The sequence below is a fragment of the Musa acuminata genome, chromosome BXJ3-7 (genome assembly GCF_036884655.1).
Source record: "Musa acuminata AAA Group cultivar baxijiao chromosome BXJ3-7, Cavendish_Baxijiao_AAA, whole genome shotgun sequence".
Taxonomy (NCBI): domain Eukaryota; kingdom Viridiplantae; phylum Streptophyta; class Magnoliopsida; order Zingiberales; family Musaceae; genus Musa; species Musa acuminata.
Genome location: NC_088355.1, coordinates 20,196,240 through 20,218,490, shown reverse-complemented (window position 1 = coordinate 20,218,490; position 22,251 = coordinate 20,196,240). Strand labels below are relative to the sequence as shown.

Below are 22,251 nucleotides of genomic sequence, written 5' to 3'. Positions count from 1 at the left end.
TTCAGCATGAATAAAACATTCAGATCAGTGTTGCATTGGTGATGAGGATTTTAGTCACCAAAACTAATGTATATTTTTGCAAGAATAAGTTTACAATCTTCTTTGAAAGTCTCGTGCATTGAGTCAATCTTTACACGATCGAAGTGGTGTCAGTCATATACTAATTTTTCTTCAAACAGATTATATATGAATAATAAGGATTTTGCAGGAAAAATAAAATAAAATAAGAAAACAAATTATATTTATATATATATATATATATATATATATATATATATATATATATATATATATATATATATACATATAAATAAACGGATTATATGACATCCACATCCCAACTGCGGATGTCAGCTGCACTGCTTCTAGAATGTAATACCCATCTAAAAAAAACCCACACATTCGAGCGTGAATAAAAAAAAACCAAGATTCTATTTCAAAATCCACCTCTATCGCTCACCCTTTGCGAGAGAGAGAGAGAGAGAGAGAGAGATCATTTAACTGAGATGACAAATTAGTGGGTCAAGATCAACAACCACCCCATGCTTTTTCCTTCTCTAGGAAACTGATGCCCAAAGAGCAAGCTCAACCATTGTATTGGAGAAAAAAAATAAATGAAAATTTGATACAACATTTGTTTGTTACAATGGAGAATAAACGAAAAATTGATACAACATTTGTTTGTTAATGAAGGCCATGCAATGGACATATAGCTAATACCATGCAAAAGGGCACCTTCAATCATTATAGACTTTTCATAATCCATGCTAAAAACTGTTATTGAGCCATCCATCATCACCAACCATCCAGTTGAGTATGCTTAATGAAAACGATTCTAGTTACTGAGAGGACAGCCTCAAAAAGGTTTGCTTTAATATTAAAAGTGAGTTTACAGGCTTCTGAACAAATTACACAGCTATTGGACTGTTAAGTTGTACCAAAAATTGACAACTCATTGGGTCAAAAAATATGTCAGATGAACCAATTTGTTCAACATGTATGAAGGTTGCCTCTAAAACTCTTCGGAGCAAGAGTACATGGTAAATCAGCACTCCACTGTTTGGATCTTCAACTTTCTGTTACCGGGACCGGACCTTGTTATTGACAAGGTCAGATGAACAATTCAAGAGACGACCACGTTCTCGCTTGCTTTGTAGTAAAGAATTTTCTGTACATAGAACAGCATATATGCCTGTGAAGCTCTCACCACCCTTTCACTGACACAAGTGATCCATGCATCATCGCATCTGTACCACTGACTATTGAGTCGTAAATATGTTAGATAATGGCCAGCATCTAATTTACCACTATGTGTAACAACTGCAAATAATTCCAAGTTTGATATCGACTCAATTGAAGTGTCTGAATCATCACCACTTGAAGCAAACACCCGATTGCCGTATCTAGCCCTGAGGATGGAGGATGAGAGGTATGGGGCCAAGTCCAGGGAAAATGGAAAGTGCAGATATTGATCAACCTTCCGTGACATTTTTCTCATTGATGAATGCTCAAACCGCTTGATGTGAAAGCAAGTTACCAGTGGGATCTTTCTTATAGACATCTGTTTGAGGGATTCCTGCCTAACTTGACAATGTTGGCAGAAGAGCTTCTGATCAGCGCCCAATTTTTCAGGCCTGGTGAATCGTTCCAGACACTCCATAAGGGTAGAAGTTCCACATGTTTGGCTTGCAAACATCGAATTGGCTTCTCCACCATTCATGTGAAGCTTTGAGCCTGTCACCTTCGTAGGATCCTGCTTAGAATCCAAGTCCAAGGAGATGTCCACGCAAGGGTCATATGTTGTAGATGTGAACCCACACATGGTGCAAGTGACATCGGATCTCAAGGTACCAGAAAACACCCTATGAGCAATGCAACATTCTCCACTGCTTACTGCAAAAAAAGAAGGGGGGGGGAAGATGACTATAAATGTCTGGCCATGCAATCCTAGGCATCAACATGTTTTAATAATTTTCTCATCAAAGAACAAGAAAAGAAGAAAAAACTATCATGCTATACATAGCACAAAGAAAAGGAACGACAGTAGAGTACAGTTTTCTTGATTACAAAAAGTTTGACCAGTGGCACAATAGTTTAGGATAAGAGCATCCACAGTTCATGAGAAGGTACTAACACGAAGGATTCTTATGCAATGGGCTAATAGATTGGGAAGTTGTAATGGTGAAGTTGTAATGAGAAGGTACTAATACAGCTTCATATAATAAAGATAATGGTGAAGTTGTAACACAAAAATTATGCATATAACCTGAACAATCAGAGAAAAAATGTACTATATATAGCACAAACAGAAAAAATATATATATATGGAGAGCAAGTATAGAGAAACAATTGGTCAACAAAAAGAAAAATAAAAAAATATTTAAAAAAATAACGAAGGCAAGATTACCATTAATCTTCTTCAAGAAATTAGGATATCCTTGCATGAGTAGACAAACATAATATGAAGTGATGTGGTCACTGCTGATATGAACCATCTGTTAATCTACTAGGCTTAACTATTACAATGAAGAATGTACATCAAAATCCCTATTCCTCTAAGAACACTTTCAGGAGGATGATAATTTGCCACAGATCCCAGTGGTACAACCAAAACATGCAAGAGATGCATTTCATAAGCATGAAGAAAAAAGCGGCATTGCTAAATGCTTGCTTTGAAGTTGCAACCTCTTAGAGCTTAGTTACTCATCATTGTCTAAGCCTTTTTCCAGTCAAAGTAGGGTTGATACAGAAACTGCATGGAGAATGCTCTGACACCTACAGATAGAACCATATGATAGTTTGGACTTTCACTAATAAAATTTTCTCTCACTCAACCAGTAAAGATTTTGTGAACATCAATCACCATCTCTTTTGTTTGCACTATAGCAACAACATTGATCTATTGCTAATAAACAACCTACTACTTGAAAAGGCAAACTAAAAAGGAACTGAAGGTTCGGTTCATGTTAACCACACAAGGAATCCAGTAAAGAAGAACAAAAAGAAAGGAAGGTATGGATGAGGATACAAACTCCAAAATTCGGTTTTAGCTGACAAGTGAGATTTAGAAGATACAAATTTTATAACTTTCCATTTACTAGTCTTTACTAGTATTCCAGCATATGAAATAGATAATCATACAAGCAACAACCAGTTGAGAAGATTGCATCTTTTCATGCAAATAGCCAATTAACATATAACCAATGTCAGAGGTTAGGCTCATGATTAACAACCATGGACTGAGTATTATTGATCCCATGTCAAAATAAAGATCCACAATTCAGAGAAAAAACCGTGTAGGAAAGAAATTAAAATCACCATCTTTTTGTGTGTAAAGGATAAGATAAGTGGTGAAGGATGAATTCGAGCCTAAGACTTTACCAGCTAAGCTGGCAGACACCTTCGGAACTTCAAATCACCATGGAACTTGCTAGGAGCAAAAGTTCTGTCATTTCCAAACACCTCATAATGAGGTTTTACCAGATATGATTTGGAAATCACATAAAAACTGAGAACTGACACGTTAGTAAATGAGTAATGCAAACTAATAAAGTTGTATGACAATAGTTGCATCAAAATTCTAAAAAGAGAAGATGAATGCAGAAAAGCATATTACCATGACTGGGACGTTTGCCTGGATCCTGCTCTTTTTCATGGATTCCATCAAGCATGCAAATAAAAAATTCATGTGCATCGTGTTGTTGGTAATTTGCAAGGTTTGATGCATATCGCCACCAACTGTGACATCCAAAATTCTCAGTTGTAAAAAAGTCAGATTCAGTCAAAATCTCAGAAGGTATCCCATGAAATAAACAACTTGACAAAAAACTTAAGGTGCATTGAAATTGGAAAAACTTAACCATCAAGGAACTATTTAACTGCATTTTGTCTTGTGTAATCAGAACATCATATTCGCATGACTGTGGGATGCAGTCTTTGTTCAAAGTCCCAAAGTAGGCTGAAAACCAGTACCATAGGAAGTTGATGATGTGTTTAATGAGCATTGCAGAATTAATACCAAAAGAGGTTCTGTGGATGGTAACCAGTCAGGAAGAACACATGGAATGCAATGGATAACTTTTAACTAAAGCAAATAATAGACTAACTACTTTAGGTATTACGAGAAACATGCGCATCAATGATTAGCTATTAATTCTCACCAAGCAAGCATGATTGAAAGATCTAACCAACCTTAAAAGAATTTTCAGATAGTATTTTTCAGATCCAAAATAAAACACAAAAGCCTTGAAGTTATATCGAATAGGGTGTTGTGATTAACTGTTGCTGGTAAAAATTATTATCCCGTCAAGTAAAAAGCTTCACTTTCACTAGTGGAATATGCTAAATTCCTTTTTACAACTATCAATTCTACCTGTTATGAGCAGAATAAGTGCTCACTTGCAAGCACATATCAACTTATAAAGAAAGAGGTCTCAAATCAAAGTTCAATAAAACAGAAAAACACTTCAACCAGAAAACAAAAAGAGAAAGTAAAAGAAAACTTTGAAGCAAAACCAAAACCAAAATTGAAAAACTTGTTGACCGCATTCGACTCTTGTTTTCATATTAAGAAAGCAAAACAAACACAAAATATAATTTTATAATATTAGTTAAAAGAAGCAACATTAACCTATCAAAATCCATTAGAAGTAAAGTTCGACATTCTCAGCTTTGTCCTGGCAAGCACGCAAGGAGAAAAGCCATTCAACAGATCATCGATTCAAAGATAATTCTCGAAACCTTCCCTTCAACAACGACGCGGAAAAAAATTTGATAACTTGAAGCCTAAAAATCAGATTTTTTTTTTTCTTTTTTGTTTTCTGAAGAGGAGAAATTTAGGGAAATAAAAGGACCTGTAAAGGAATTTGGCAGGGCTGTAAGGCTTCCGATCGCCAGAGAAGACAGCCGAGTACATCGCGTCTAAATCACAGGCCAGACAAAATTGCAATCCCACCGTCGCGTCTCGGGCATTGCTTCTCTCTTTGCTGTAAGCCTTCTTTCTGCTCTTCTGTTGGCAAACCATGCGGTTGTGTCGGTCGCTCAAGAAATAGTTCCTTAGCAACGGCGTGTGGAGCAGGGCCTGGAGAACAGAGTTCATGAAGCAGGTGTTGCCGAGGTTGTTCAAACCCCTCAAACCCCATGGCAACGGAGCGGAAGACGTGGCGCAGGAGGTGGCGGCGGCGGCGGCCGCCGTCGAATTCGCAGTGGTGATGGTAGATGAAGAGGAGGCATTGCCCTCGCGGACGATCAACAAGCTTGATCTCCGCCCGATCACGGCCCGCTCGGGCGCATCCGGCGCCCACGGCCGGTACTCCACCCTCCGGGGCCGCTTCGCCCGGCTCCCTGGCTGCGGCGGCGGAGGGCGGGAAGCGGCGGGCATGGTGAGCGCGATCACGACGGCGGCGTCGAAATCGTGGTCGTACACCTGATCAAGACACGCCGCGCAGAAGAGCTCGGCTCGATCGACGTCGACGGCGATCTCGTGACCGGGGGCGGAGGCGTGGTCCGGGGCGTGGTGAAGGCAGGAAACGGCAGCGCAGGCGAGGCAGGCGTAGAGCCGGGGGCCCCCGCGGCGGCAGGAGGCGCAGCGGGGGACCTCCCCGGGTTCGCGGTGGACCTCCGGGCGTCCAAGGGGCGGGCGGCGGCGGAGGCAGCGGTGGAGGGAGCGGAGGCCACCACCCCCGGCGGCGCCGCCGCATGAGCGGTAGGCGGCGAGGTGGGAGCAGGGCGGCGGGAGGCGGAGAGGACGGGTGCCGTCGGCGGCGGAATTGGAGGACATTGGAAGCGGATCTGAGCGTTGGATCGGATGGAGCAGCGGGATATAAGCCTCATCGATCGGACCAGATGGGTCCCGACTCGGAGCCCGAACTCACTGAGTCACGCTCATAATATTTTTAATTCATCCACAATTACAACAATATACTTATTATTAGAGAGAAATAGCGCGAGATAAAAGCCAGAGAGAGAGAGCTGCTTCTGCCTGCTAGATTTATGATAAACAAAAAAAATAAAAGAAAAAGAAAAGTAATAATGTTTTGAGTTCTAAATCTACCAGAGCGAGTGAAGAAAAGGACAGGTGAGTCGACTCGGACTGGGGATCGGCGACAGGGCTGGTTCGTCGACCGAGGAGGAGCAGAGTCTCTGTTTTAAAGCTCTGCTTTCATTTATGTTGCTGGGAATGGAAGGGGTAAAGGTTCGATTCCCCCCACGGTAGGATCAACTGCATGTCGCAAAGCAAAGATCAATAATCCTTCCCAATCATCGCTAGCCACGTTTATGAACGTGGGAGCGTGTCCACTTGTAAATGGGTTTGTACGAAACTATGTCCGATCGGGTCCCGTGGCGAAGCCCACAGGTTCAATTGCCGTCTGCAATGACAGAGCAGGTATCGCGGCGGGTAACACCAGCGGGTAACGAAGTATCGCTCGGACTTTTACGAGACCCTCGTCGATGCGTGTGAACGGCATATGCGTAAATATCTAAAATCTTCATCCCGGCTTAGATTGATAAGTTGGTTTTGTACTCAACTTTTGTCTGTGCTTATCAAGAATTCAAATTGAAAGCTGCTGTGCTTTTCTGAAGAATGACATGCCACTGTGATCACACATCGCCTGATTCAAATGGACAAACCAAAGTGCAGGAGACTCCCATCGATACATCCTCACCACTCTTACATTTAGAAAGATTGATTGTTCATGAGACTCGAACCCTAATTTTTTTTAAATCGCAAAGAAACAATCAATCTTCATAAATATACATTAGCTTAGCTAATTTAGGCACCACTACATGAGTACCTAAAACAAAGATATCCAAGACAAAGAAAGTGCTTATATGCTCACACTTTGAGGCCAATTTGTTCTGAAGGTTGGAAATGAACATATATCGATCACTGACAAAACTTATTTCGCAAGCTTAGTTATTAATATTTCACCAATAATGAAATGAAAGTAGCAACAATACAAGATTTGCTTGCAACCTTGAGCAGAGTCTCCAGATTGGATCTATATAGTTGGTCTCACTGTTGTTCTTCCTTTACTCTTTGTTTTCCCTTTTTTTTAGTCAGACTCAACACTGCTCGATCATTTGGTCTCACTGCTTGCAACTTCCTTTTTTCAAATAACTACATCAAGTACCTGCAGATCAGTTCAATTTTGACACACCATGATATTAGCTTGGAAAATTGAAACGATAATGAATTCATTTCCCTGAGAATACAGTAATTGATAGTAACATCTCTCACGATATATCAACCAGAGTTATAACTTCCATCCCAGTGTGTCCACTACTTTGCAGGCTTTCCTGAATAAAGTCCTGAACAATAAACAATTATTTCAAGATCGTCAAGAAAAACAGCAAGAAAACACAATTGTGATCCAAAAATATTACAAACAGTCAAAAGTTGACATTGCCAATGCCAAACAAAGGGAGATCTAATGGCTCAGATCTTAAGTTCTCCATTCACATAGACGACAAAGTGTTACAATTAAACTGATCAGAAGAAAACAATGACACAAACTAACATACAGCTGAAATATGATACATCACTGTCCCTTTTTTCTTCATATGATACCCCTATAAATCACTCGGGCTTAAATAGTTGAATGCAAATAAGAGAATCAGAGCCAGAAAATTTGCCATTGACTCCATGGACAGTCAACTGGTAGAGAGCTTACGATAATGATTGTATAATCCAGATTATAGGTGATTTTCTCTTGCTTCTTGAACATTATAATAAAGACCTATTCATATCGACAGACATCATTTTTTTTAACCTCAAATATAATGGACAATGTTAAAAGCAGTTGTTAAATATCTCAAGCTCTTAACCTACATTAGGTGCTACTGAGCCAAGCTAGGTTTAAAAATTCCACTCACTAGTGTCATTCATCATTGCTTGATTTTAAATTTCCAAACTGCCAACTTACTGTAGCAAGTGCTACATTAATGACATTCCCTTTTCTTTCTCTGTACTTGAAAGCCATTTGTTTGAGGAGGCAAAGGACAGCAATTGAAATTTAAATTCCAGATCATTGTCAGTTTGAACAGATACATTGATTAAAATAAGGAATTGTGTGCTACAATTAGATGCTTTGACATAATAGCATCATTAGCTACTACAATCAGTACAAAGCAGAAATCTAAGAATATAACAAATAAGTAATAATATCAATATAATTGAGGTACCTTCAGGAAGACTACTTGGCTAATTGGGTTTCACAGAGACTTTGCAGCTCCAAGTTCACACTCTATTTGAGCTTTCAGATCCATCTCAACTTCATGTAAAATCACATAGAATATGACAAGGTTCGTAATACCGTATCGTATCGGTATTTTGACCTGGGCTCGGTACCGATACGGTACACCCAGGTGTATCAAACGGTACACTCAGGTGTGCCGAGTACTATAGCACTGCTGCAGTGCTACCGTGCACTCGGACCGGTAACAGACGGTCAAGCGTATCGGTAACCGGTCGGACTGATATGTACCGGGCAGTACAGTTCAGTACTGCAGACCCTGGAATATGACACAAAGTAGAAAAGAACGAATTTTTATTTACTTAAGCATAAAAATTTGTTTTTAAACAGCACAGAAACTTTAGCATAAAAGTGTGTTCATACATCATACAATTAACAATTTTCAGATAACAAATTGCCACCTTTCAGACAGTCTTAGCAAGTCCTTAATAGATCTTTAGTCTTAACCCCATTTAACCATTTCAACCAACATAATTAAAAGATGCAGAGCTATATCTGAAATAAATAGGTTTCTCATAGGGAAAGTCAAAGAACATATACCTTTGTTAGTTGCATTTTGTTTCTAGCTGCATTTGTCTTGGTGTTTGTGCAACCTAAAACATTATAGATGTTAGGGCAGCGAATGGCTTATAATATAAGAAATATTATTCATGTTAAATATCCATTGTAATGTATCTCTTCATCACACTGAGGAGAAAGGATCAACTTTTTGTCATTACAGCTGTTAGAAACTCATCCCAGGTATAGATAACCTTGACGCATACATCTCTCTTGTGTTTTTCTGCATTAAACAAGCATGCCCTGGGTACTTGAGACTTAAGAGTACTACTTTCACTTACTCCACCAAAGTGACCATTGGTACGTCTGTTTTCACACTGTTGTGACACCAAACAACCTGCACTTAGACTTGCATGTGAGATTTTTGACCCATGATATAAGTAATAAAATAGCATGCATGTAGTGTTCAACTGAGGCTCATTGCTGTCATTGACACTGCAATTTGACCAGAAGAATAGACTATCAGCAACTACTCATTTTAAAGAAAGAGATCTACCAGCAACATTAACAAAAAAATTATTAAACCTTCTCGCAAAAATGAAAAGACAAGCAACTAGGATTATACTTGGCCTCCAGGTTAAGGGTATAGAGTAGCACTGAGCACAAGAAGTAGCCTTGAACATATACAATGAAGAACATTTAAGTATCATGTTCACTGACGGCAAGTTATCCCTCTTTGCCTAATAATCGATGAGGACCCACTCCCAGCCAGAAACTAAACTCCACCTTAATGCTATTGTCTAACCAACAGTGACCAAAATGAAACAAACTCTTGAGGACCAGATGCCACACGACCCACACCCCCTGCCTCACTTCCTCTTCTTGGTAGCTGGCTGTGGTAGTTCCTTGTCCTCTTCATCATTCTCATCTTCTTCATCTTCCTCTTCCCCTTCCTCTTCTTGATCCTCGTCCCCATCATCATCTTCATAATCCTCCTCTTCGCTTCCTCCTCCATAATTGGCCTCAGGGTCATCATCATCTTCATCTCCTTTGCCATCATTCTCCTCCCCGAGAGATCTTTGCCTCCGACGTCTTCTTGATCATCTCCATCCTCATCCCTGTCTTTCTCATCGCCATCATTGTCATCTGACTCACCACCATCCATGTTTTCTGGTACAACTTCATGTTTGCTTCTCCTAAGTATCCTTCAAAGCAACAGCACAGGATAAAAGTTTCAGAAATAAAATTAATTGATTGTGGTAGCAAACTAGCTGATTCAAGATCAAGACAAACATATACCATAATGGACTGGTTAAAATGTACACATGCTTTGAGCTTTGATTAGGTAGACATAAGGTATGGAGGAAAGATCCAACATGTAAATCATTTCAGACAATTCACCCAGTGGACCAGTTTGTCTTAATAAAGAGACTACCTGAAACAAATTCAATATTTAGTGGAAACAGGTGAAAATCATCAATCTGTACAAAAGGAATGCAGGATCATTGTTTTGACAAACATTAGTACATGCACTCCTTCAACCAAGATAGGCAATAACGGAAAATGAGCTTTACCAAGTAACAAACACTAAAAAGATGAAAACAACAAAAAGGAAACTTCAAAACCTAGTCTCAAGGGCTAAAGTAGAAATGAAAGAATGGCTTTTAAAGAAAAGATAAATAGAGACTAATTCTGAGATAATAAGTTGGACCACCTGCAAAAGCTGAAGCATCATGGAGAAGGCAACTCATACGCACAAAATATCCTAATTTTCATACACCACGAGATCACAAACAATATAACAAGTATCGAGAAGGAGCAAAATAATCTGACGGTCCCAAGAACACTGCCAATTCCGATCCCAAGCCCGGATGAAAAAGGTGGAGGGTTACGTTAGGTCATTGACAACCAATGTAAAACTATGACAGATCTCATGAATATGAATCTTAACCGATTTCAATATAAAGCTAGGTCATCACCGAAAAGTGACCCAAGGCACCTTCGCTACCTAGGTGGCCCGAATTGCAAATGATGGGCTAGGAGGTCACTCAGAAGCGTCCCATCACATCGGCGCATGGATGCGGTGCCAAGTAGGTAAGAGTCCTTTCAATGTTTCGGAACAATGGGAGTAAGGAAATTAGTTCAAGAACAAAAGATTAGGTTAGCAACTTGGAATATAGGAATTCTTTCAGGAAATGGATTAAAATTGGTAAACACAATGATAAAAAAAAAAATATTATTTGCTTACAAAAGACTAAGTAGGGGAAAAATCTAGAGAGATTAATAGTATTAGATTTAAAATTTGATATACTAAGAAAGTTAAACACAAAAACGATAAAAGAATTATTGTTGATAAGGGTCATAAGAACAATGTTGTAGATGTAAAAAGAATTGGAGATAGAATTATAATTCTAAAATTTGTGAAAGGACAAGATGTTTTGAATGTCATTAGTACTTATGCCTCTCAAGTCGGATTGGATAATCAAACCAAAAGAAAATTTTGATAAAACTTAGATGATATCATTCAAAGAATGTTAATAACCGAAAAACTTATAATTGGAAGATATTTGAATGGTCATGTAAAAACATATGATGAATATAAAGGGGTGAATGAGGGCTTCGATTATGGAGAGAAAAATGAAGATGACTGTATGATTTTGGATTTTGCAACTTTGTAAATACCCGCTCTAAGAAGAGAGATGAACATTTAATTACTCCAAAGAGTGGTCACAACTATAGTCAAATAGACTTTTTTCTCACTAAAATGGTAGATAAAAGTATTTGTAAGGATTATAAAGTTATACTTGGCAAAAGTTTGGCTAATCGACATAGGTTGATGGTATTAGATATTTACTATAGAAAATAAAATAATGAAAAATTAAAAAATTTACTAGGACTAGATGATGGAATTTTAAAAATGATAATGTGATAAAAGGAAGGTGACTTAGAATTTAGATGAGGATAATATTAATATTATTCGGACTAAGATAGTTAATAAGATTAGGAGCTTAAAAAAAGAAATTCTGGTAAAACTAAAGATAAAGGTGTAATATTAAGGAAAAATAAGTGGTGGTACGAGGAAGCTCAAAAAATAGTTTTTACTAAAAGATCATGTTTTAAAGATTGGCAAAATTATAAAAATGAGAAAAAATTTAAAAGATATAAAAAAGAGGCTAAAAAAGTGGTTAGTATGACAAGATATAAGGCTTATGATAATTTTTATAATAAATTAGGTAGTAAAGATGATGAAAAAAAGATATATATTAAAATGCTAAAGCTAGGGAAAAAAATATAACGATTAAGTAATATTAGATGTATTAAAGATGAAGATCAAATAATATTTGTTAATAATAATGAGATTAAGAAAATATGAAAAATAAATAAATTATTTAAGAATAAACTATTTTTATAAATTATTTAATGAATATTCCACACAGGACTTAAATTTAATGATAAACAATAGTGATAGATTTAATAATCATAGATTTATTCGTAAAATTAAAACTAATGAAGTAAAAGATACATTAAAGAAGTTGAAAATAGTTAAGAGTGTCGGGCCTGATGGTATCCAGGTTTGGAAATGTTTAGAGAACAAAGGAGTAGCTGTTGAATCTCGTATTTTGATGATGAAACCAATTGATAATTTTGTTTATGTTTAACTGCATTTTGAGTGATGCAGGTCTACTCGATCAGGATTAGACAATTAAGACAGGAGGAATTAATGTTGCGCCGGAGGAGATCATGTTAGGATATTGGATGGCAGAAGGCTTCGGACGTCGGGCATCGGGCCAAGAGCGGAATTGCGCCAAGGATATCGGCGTTGCGGAGGTCAATCGCCGATTGGGCAACAAGCCGCAAGAGAGGACGATGCGCCGAAGAATCGGACGAAGCGCCAACCAATGACGTGCTGGGCAACAGAATATCAATTCGCGTTGTAATAATTGTCTAGATCAGAGTAGAGTTTTAGCATGTGTGTGCAGGATTAACTACGATAACGACGAAGACATAAAGCAAAACAAAGTGTCGGAGTCAAGCACGAAGGATTCATTGCGAGTTCAAGAGTTCGACGGAAGTCCGAAGGTTCGTCAGGAATGCTGCCGGAACTAGCCGAGAATGAGTAGGGAGCTTGCCGAAGGGTTTTTCGGAAGCTCGCCGGAAGGTTCGTTGGAAGTTCGCGGAGCTCGTCGAGAAAGATCGGAGCTTGCCGAAGAAGCTCGTTGGAACTCGTCAAGATCAAATCGTGAAGTCTAAGAGCTTGCCGGGAGTTTGCAGAATGGTTTCCGAGACTTTATCGGAAGACCGTCGGAAGTTCGTCGGAAGCTCGCCGGAAGAAGTCTTGACTTACGGACTTTGTAATAGCTTAGAAAATGTCTTTAAATTCGTAGTTAGCACATTAATTAGGGTTAAGATTAGGTGTTAATCCTATAACCCAAGTAGGGGCCAATTGAGCCCGAGTTCGGACTGGTTTGGGCCAAGTTTGGAGCCCAACCAGTGAGCTGAATTGGCCTAGGCGGTGGCACCGCCAGCATCGGGAACATAAGAGAATTCAAATTTTTGGAGCCCAAATTTGAATCCTCTTGAGGCCTATAAATACCCCTCAAGTCTCAGCTGAGAAGATAACTTTTTGAGCAGCAAGTGATTGAGAGAAAAGTCTTAGAAGAGTCTTTGCTAGTCTTGTTTTCAATTTGCTAGTGTTCACCTCCTTCTTTCTTGCTGAAAATCTATAAGAGAGTGAACCGCTTGTAAAAGTTGTAAGAGGGGTATTTACCCTTCCCTTTCAAGAGATTTCCTAGTGGAAGGTGGGAGCCTCATCGAAGAGGGGCCTCGCAAGTGGATGTAGGTCATTTGACCGAACCACTGTAAAATCGGCGTAATCTCTAGTTTGCATTTACTTATTGTCATTTATATTACTGCAAACCATTTGCACTTTAATGCTATACTGCTTTGTCTCCGTCTTACTTATCTCTTCAAGTTAAAACGCAATCGAAACGGTTTTAAACGAAAACGTTGCTTTTATCGTACGAAGTTTCCGAAAAGTGTTTAAATCGTGAAAAGTTTATCGCACTTCACCGCTGCACTAATTCACCCCCCCCCTCTTAGTACCGCTCCGATCCTAACAATTGGTATCAGAGCCCGGTATTTCTCATTTCAGATTTACACTCGAGAGAAATGACTCTTCATGGCTTTCAAGAGGGCTTATCGGTTGTTCGTCCACCGTTGTTTAACGGATTGGACTACACTTATTGGAAAACTCGAATGAGAGTTTTCTTGATTTCTATGAATTTGGATTTATGGAATATCGTTAAAAATGGTTTTCAACTTCCCTCTAAACCGATGAACGAATGGTCGGATTGGGAGAAGAAATATTTTTCTTTAAACGCAAAGGCTATGAATGCCTTATTTTGCGCTTTGGACAAAAATGAGTTCAATCGGATTTCTACGTGCGAAACGGCTTTCGATATTTGGCGAACACTTGAAATCACGCACGAGGGAACTAGTAGAGTCAAAGACTCGAAAGTTAACATTTTATTGCATGATTTTGAGCTTTTTCAAATGCAACCAAGCGAGACTATAGGCGACATGTACACCCATTTCACGGATGTCGTCAATAATCTAAGAGTTCTTGGTAAATCTTTTTCGAATTTTGATCTCGTAAGCAAGATCTTAAGATCCCTTCCAAAAAAGTGGGATTCTAAAATAACCGCAATACAAGAAACAAAAGATTTAAATATTTTTCCACTTGAAGAACTAATTGGGTTGTTGATGACATATGAAATGGTGCACAATGCACATGATGAACAAAATCACCTTCCAAATAACAGGAAGGATTTGGAACTCCGGACAAATGGATACCATTTGAGCAATGACTCAAGTGATGAGGACAATGATGAACTTGAATTTCGAACACTAAATCTTAATAAGTTTATTAGACAAAAATCTAAAATAAACAATGAACTTGAACGGAGGAAGAGGCCAAAGAAGAGGAAGGCAACCAAGGATGAATCAAGAACTTCCAAAGGTAAAACGGCGAATTGGGCTTTGACGGGCTTCGACTACAAGGTAAGTAACTCAACTCTCTTGAATTATTTTGAAATTACTTGATGTTTTCCATTATGCATTTTCTCTTTTCTTTTGAATAATTATTTTTCTTGAAAATTGTTTGTTTTATGTTAATAGAATAAAATGTTAGATTTAAATAATCATATATATATGCTTGAGAAGCAAGAATGTGTATTTTGATGATTTGTATATTAACCTTCAATGATGATGCATGGTTTTTATATGGAAGGCTTGATGATTTTTTTTAAACCTTATCTTTGGTTTTCAAACATGATGTATGTTTTTGACATAAGAACAAAACTTGAGCATGCTAATATAAAGTCAATCACATAAATTAAAACTAAAGAAGTTTTAGTTATCTATAAGAATCATTCAAAATTATGTTCAATGAAACCATAGTATAATGATGTAATGAAAATATTAAACATTTTGAAACCATGTTTTAGTGTCATGCATAATGATCATGCTTAATAAATTTTGAAATTATGCATATGAATCTTGTGATTTATGGATTATTGATTTTTACCATAATGAAAGTGCCTTATTAATCTTTGTTGTAATAAATCTTACACTTTCGGTTTTAAACATTATACATGTTTTTATTTGGTATAAGTGAAATAAAATCATATGAATTGAAACAACTAAAAAGAGGAAAATATATTTTCCTTGAAAAATTATTTTTCTCTATCCTATTGATCTTGATGTTTATTACGATAAATCTATATATACCATTTTGAATCTCTTGAAAGTAATGTTGATATTTTGATGATTTTGATGATTTAAATTTGAAATGAGTTTTATCAAAATCATGATATTGATTTCTTGGAATAACATGAGATTACCTTTGATGATCATGGAATTTTGGATTCATGACTTGGTCTTACATTTGTTTATGAGATGGTTGAAATCTTTGTACGTTTGAATTCTTCCCTTCTCCTTTCAATTAATGCATGTTATATGTTAAAGATTTAAAACCATGTTTTGGTATCATGCACATCTAAGAAATATTGATGTGACAAATTGAATAAGTTGAAAATGAATGATGATTTTTCTCTTGAATATAACTTGTGATATTTTTTTTATATAAATCATTATTTTGATTTCTCGACATTCGATACATGAGATTTTATTATAAATCAAAATTTCTCATTAATCTATCTTCTACGATTTTACTTGATATTCTCTTGAGAGGATATTTTCTAAATGAATCATGATTTTTCCTTGTGAGTTCTTGGAGTTATTACTTGATTTTTCTTTTAAAACAAGATTTCTTCTTTGTACTCCTATGATTTTTCTTGATATTTTATTTAAAGAAGATATTTACTATATGAATTATGTCTTTTGGTATTCAAATGATTTTATCCTTTATGACATGATTTCTTTGTATTTATGGCTTGCATGGCTTAAAATGTTTTGGTATGATGCATGCAATGATGAAATATTCATAAAGTTAAAATGATGTATGCAATACTTATGATAATGATGTACATGATGTATTTATTGCATATGATGTGTATCATGAATGCTTTAAATGATGAATGTTTGGTATCATGATCAACATGTTGATAAATGCTTGAAAATTTTAATGTTTGAGTATCATGTATGATATGCTTATTAATGATGATTGATTTATTTTTCGGTATCGTGCATGAAAAATAAGGTTATTGAAATTGTGTATGTTTTAATTTGAATATATAATGATGCACAAATAAGAATGATACTTATCTTTGTCATAATATGAAAATTGATATAAGGGTCTTCCCTTCTTTTTGACAATGACAAAGGGGGAACAAGAATTTCTAGCGTGGACATCATGAAAAGAGGCAAACTAACTAACTTGCACAATTCAAGATGAAAGCAAAAATTGCACTTCTCAAAAGAGAAGATGCAAATGTAACATTTGCCAAATTGTTTGCTTGCCTCATGTAAAACATTATCTCTTGCTAGATTGGCATTTTTGCTAGCTTGTATGTTGCAAAACTTGATCACTTTTTCAAACATGTTGCTAGCTTACACTTTGCAAAGAAAGCAAAAATGACACTTCTAGAAGAAAGAGCTTGTTATTTTGAACATCACAAGCTTGCCTATCTTAAGAAACAAAAATTACAAAAGTGCTATCTAGCCTATCTCAAGAAGCAAAACTTGCAACTTGCACATTGCAGTAGGAAGCAAGAATTATGAGCTTACACAAGAAAGATATCTTGCATTTACTTTCGAAATTTTTGCTAGCTTGTATATTGTGAAACTTACATATCATAAAAATTGCTAGCTTGTAGTCTAAAGAGAAGCAAAAAGTTGCTATCTCAAAAGAAGCAAATGTGCTATCTTGCCTATCTTAAGAGGCAAAAATGCTAACTTGCACATCTAGCAAAACTTGACAAATTTGCATATTTCAAGAAGCAAGAGTTGCTTTCTTGAACATCTCAATATTGTTAGCTTGCATGATGTAGAACTTGCTATCTTGAACATTACCAAAAGTGCTATCTTGTATGCTGTAAAACTTGCATATCTAAAACTTGATAGCTTGAATGTCCTAAGCATGATGCATTACTTGCTAAATTTTCTAGCTTCAAAACTGCATGATGATAAAACTTAATATTATGTTTTTCATGCAATGAGTTGAACTTATATTACAAACACAAAGAATAGTTGTACTTCTCCTTTTTGTTGATGACAAAGGGGGAGAAGTATGTTGATGACACGATATGCATGAGTTCATAATGACGTGTTGCAAGTATTCATGATGAATATTGCAATGACTTGAATTCAATTTGAATTCAAGGTTCTATCAACATGGCATATTGATAGGGGGAGTTTGTTTAAACTCCGGGAGTCAAGTTTAACTCCGTCATCAATTGGTTATATCATCAAAAATGGGGAGATTGTTGAATCTCGTATTTTGATAATGAAACCAATTGATAATTATGTTTATGTTTAACTGCATTTTGAGTGATGCAGGTCTACTCGATCAGGATTAGTCAATTAAGGCAGGAGGAATTGACGTTGCGCCGGAGGAGATCACGTTAGGATATTGGATGGCAGAAGGCTTCGAACGTCGGGCATCAGGCCAAGAGCGGAATTGCGCCAAGGATATCGACGTTGCGGAGGTCAACCACCGATTGGGCAACAAGCCGCAAGAAAGGACGATGCGCCGAAGAATCGGACGAAGCGCCAACCAATGACGTGCTGAGCAACAGAATGTCAATTCGCGTTGTAATAATTGTCTAGATTAGAGTAGAGTTTTAGCTTGCGTGTGCAGGATTAACTACGATAACGACGAAGACATAAAGCAAAACAAAGTGTCGGAGTCAAGCACGAAGGATTCATTACGAGTTCAAGAGTTCGACGGAAGTCCGAAGGTTCGTCGGGAATGCTGTCGGAACTAGCCGAGAATGAGTAGGGAGCTTGCCGAAGGGTTTTTCGGAAGCTCGCCGGAAGGTTCGTTGGAAGTTCGCGGAGCTCGCCGAGAAAGATCAGAGCTTGCCGAAGAAGCTCGTTGGAACTCGTCAAGATCAAATCGTGAAGTCTAAGAGCTTGCCGGGAGTTTGCAGAATGGTTTCCGAGACTTTATCGGAAGACCGTCAGAAGTTCGCCGGAAGCTCGCTGGAAGAAGTCTTGACTTACGGACTTTGTAATAGCTTAGAAAATGTCTTTAAATTCGTAGTTAGCACGTTAATTAGGGTTAAGATTATATGTTAATCCTATAACCCAAGTAGGGGCCAATTAGGCCCGAGTTCGGACTGGTTTGGGCCAAGTTTGGAGCCCAACCAGTGAGCTGAATTGGCCTAGGCGGTGGCACCGCCAGCATCGGGAACATAAGAGAATTCAAATTTTTGGAGCCCAAATTTGAATCCTCTTGAGGCCTATAAAACCCCTCAAGTCTCAACTGAGAAGATAACTTTTTGAGCAGCAAGTGATTGAGAGAAAAGTCTTAGAAGAGTCTTTGCTAGTCTTGTTTTCAATTTGCTAGTGTTCACCTCCTTCTTTCTTGCTGAAAATCTGTAAGAGAGTGAACCGCTTGTAAAAGTTGTAAGAGGGGTATTTACCCTTCCCTTTCAAGAGATTTGCTAGTGGAAGGTGGGAGCCTCATCGAAGAGGGGCCTCAGAAGTGGATGTAGGTCATTTGACCGAACCACTGTAAAATCAGCGTAATCTCTGGTTTGCATTTACTTATTGTCATTTATATTACTGCAAACCATTTGCACTTTAATGATATACTGCTTTGTCACCGTCTTACTTATCTCTTCAAGTTAAAACGCAATCGAAACGGTTTTAAACGAAAACATTGCTTTTATCGTACGAAGTTTCCGAAAAGTGTTTAAATCGTGAAAAGTTTATTGCACTTCACCGCTGCACTAATTCACCACCCCCCCCTCTTAGTGCCGCTCCGATCCTAACAGTAGCTTGATTAACTAACTTATTTATCAAAATCATGATATTCAAAACGATAATTGATGAATAGAGAAAGAGTTTTTAGTGCCAATTTACAAAAATAAGGGTAACATACAAAATTATTCAAATTATAGAAGAATTAAAAGCATAAGCCATATTGTAAAACTTTAGAAAAGAGTTATTGAAAATAGGATAAGACTTGAAACAAATATATTTGAAAATCAATTTGGTTTTATGCCTAGAAGGTCAATCTTAAAAACTATTTATCTATTAAGACAATTAATGAAAAAGTATAGGGAGAAAAAGAAAGATTTGTATATGATTTTTATTGACCTAGAGAAAACCTATAATAGGGTTCCTAGAGATTTATTATGGTGGATTTTATAAAAGAAAAATGCATCCACTAATTATATTGATGTTATTAAAGATATGTATGATAATATAGTTACTAGTGTTAGAACTATAAGAAGCGTGTCTAGCGAGTATCCTATTAACATAGGATTATACTATGAATCCACATTAAGTCCCTAGCTTTTCACATTGATTATGGATGAACTTACTAATCACTTATATAATAGACTTCTTTGGTGTATGTTATTTGTTGATGATATTATCTTAATTGATGAGAGCCTAAGTGGAATTAATTATAAACTTGAGTTATGAAGGCAAGTCCCAGAAACTAAAAGTTTTAGATTAAGTAGGACTAAATTAAATATATATATATATATATATAAACTAGGCGACGTCGCCTCGCATGGGGAAGGAAAAGGCGACGTCACCGAGACGATGCGACGTCGCCTTTTAAATATATATATATATATATATATATAGTGATTCTAAAAGTAGACATGAGAATATAATTAAATTGGATAGACAAAAGATCCTTTTAAGTAAAAGTTTTAGATATCCTGAATCAATTATTTAATAAGATAGAAAGATCGATGAAGATATAATTTATAGAGTAAAAACAGGATGATTAAAATGGCAAGGGGCATCAGAACTCATGTATGATCATTGGATACCTTTGAGATTAAAAGATAAATTTTATAAGATAGTTATGAGATCAACAATACTTTATGAATATGAGTATTATGCAATTAAGAAAAAACATATATAAAAAGTCTGTGTTGTTAAGATAGGAATGTTGAAATGGATATGTGGAGTTACTAGAAAAGATAAAAGAAGAAATACTTTTATTTGTAAATATCTAGGTATTACTTTGACAGAGGATAAGATAAGAAAAAATCATTTAAGATGATATGGGCATATGCTGATAAGACTTCTGAATGAGGTAATAAAAAAAGATAAAATAATTAATATTAATAGTACGAGGAGAAATAAAAAAAGACTTAAAAATACTTTAATAGAAACTATATGTACTTTTAACTTAACTAAGCATGTGACTTTTTATAGATCTCAATGAAGACAAAAGATTCATGTAGCCGACCTCAAATAGTTGAGACTCACGACTTTATTCTTGTTCTTGTAGTCAATGCTATTCATACTGTCACAACTCGGACATTACCCATGTGTCCTTCCAAAATCCACAATTTGGATAAAATAAAGCCAACAACTTTGAAAGCAATGCAACTACACACGCAAGGAGAGAGACTCCAGAAGTTATCCTAACCCTTGTACCTTGACATCACACAAAACCTCATATCCATTTCCAAACGGTGCAAACACCCATTTCTAAGCCGGGAACAGTCACGGGCCAAAGAGAAACAAAAATCTCCCAATTAAAACAAAATACCAAAGAAGGACCTTGTTTGATACACCAAACAAACATGTTCGTACCATTAACCTAAAGAACGCACGATGAAGCACTTTAAGAAGCTCGAAAGCTCACAACTTATGTCGCTTAACACAAAGGAAAGCCTTACGTCCACTTCTCGGATCATCAAATTCGCAACTTTAGCAATCAAACAACCAAAAAGCGAAATCAGGATATCGAACTAAAGGGACAACCATACCACTAGAAGAAGCCAAAGGAGAGACCTTCCCACGGCCAAGACAGTCTCCCCCACGAGGAACTCCACCACGAAGGGCAGCAGCTCCACTACTCTCGCTTCGGCACGACGCCTCCATATTTATAAACCAAACACCAAAATGTGTAAGAGCAGCAAATGAAAATGCAGCGAAAGAGAAGAGTACGACGACAACCCTAGGAAATAGAAAAAATCAAAACAAAACATGAGGAGTATCACACACCGAGGTCGAAGAGGAGGGAAGGGGTATGCTACGACGGATGATTTCTCGTCGGGGCGTCTTGTGAGGTGCGCGCGTTGGGTTAAGGTTTAGGGCAATTGGGGTTCGAGTGAGGATCCTGTACAAATCTATCATGGGGACCCACGAAGGACGCTCACTTGTTCTACGCAGAGTCAACGGACGGTAGGGTTTTGGAATTCGAAGGACGAGTAATTAATAGAATAATTGGAGAGGATCCCATCTACTTTTACGGTTTTGAGTCCCTTCGTTAAGGCCTGCATCCAACCCGCACCTACGTGTAAATAATTAAGTCATCACTACCGTAATTTCTTTTATCTTTTCTTTCGAATTAATAGTGATAAATTAATATTTTATCATTATTGATAGAGTATAAGGAATTATCTCACTAATTTATAAACTCTTATTCTTTTAATATTAAATTAATATTTCATCATCATTGATGTAACTCATATGCTTGTAAAAAATTATCTGTTTTAAATGTGCATGTATGAATTTATATTTTTAGGATTCATAAATCCCAAAAGACATATTTGATAGTGAGAATGATTGGACAAGTTTACAAGTTTACGAGTATTCATTTCCTTACTTTTCGATTAATATGAAACTAAATATATTTATTAAATAATGATTATAATTTGAAATAATATCAAATAGCGAGATGGTGGTTTGTCCTTTTTTTTTATTAGAATTTTGAATTGAATAATCGTATTCTTCTTTTCATCGTTCAAACTAATATATATTACTTATTACAGTTTATTGGACCAATATCAACCCATAAGATAGAAGATTTAAATATAATATTAAAAAATAGGGATCA

The 22,251-nt window shown here is 36.8% G+C and overlaps 1 protein-coding gene and 1 long non-coding RNA gene across 2 annotated transcripts; both read right to left on the bottom strand.

The window, feature by feature from the left end:
- Positions 1-839: 839 nt before the first annotated feature.
- Positions 840-6,153, bottom strand: LOC135642393 (ubiquitin C-terminal hydrolase 22-like). Its single transcript, XM_065158519.1, has 4 exons — positions 6,053-6,153; positions 4,854-5,872; positions 3,617-3,738; positions 840-1,893 (listed from the first exon to the last, which is right to left on the bottom strand). The coding sequence occupies exons 2-4, from the start codon at positions 5,777-5,779 to the stop codon at positions 1,124-1,126; spliced, it is 1,818 nt and encodes a 605-aa protein (XP_065014591.1). The 5' UTR covers positions 5,780-5,872; positions 6,053-6,153; the 3' UTR covers positions 840-1,123.
- Positions 6,154-9,351: 3,198 nt separating this feature from the next.
- On the bottom strand, positions 9,352-21,533 carry LOC135642103 (uncharacterized). Its single transcript, XR_010497877.1, has 4 exons — positions 21,417-21,533; positions 21,179-21,287; positions 10,053-10,188; positions 9,352-9,958 (listed from the first exon to the last, which is right to left on the bottom strand). It is a non-coding gene; the product is annotated as an uncharacterized LOC135642103 (long non-coding RNA).
- Between the last annotated feature and the right edge of the window lie 718 nt (positions 21,534-22,251).

Coding starts and splice junctions, on each gene's coding strand:
- LOC135642393 (XM_065158519.1), bottom strand. CDS start 5,779: ATGTCCTCCAATTCCGCCGCCGACGGCACCCGTCCTCTCCGCCTCCCG. Junction 3,739..4,853: donor CCTGCCAAATTCCTTTACAG/GTCCTTTTATTT, acceptor TGGATGTCACAG/TTGGTGGCGATATGCATCAA. Junction 1,894..3,616: donor AGGCAAACGTCCCAGTCATG/GTAATATGCTTT, acceptor CTTTTTTTGCAG/TAAGCAGTGGAGAATGTTGC.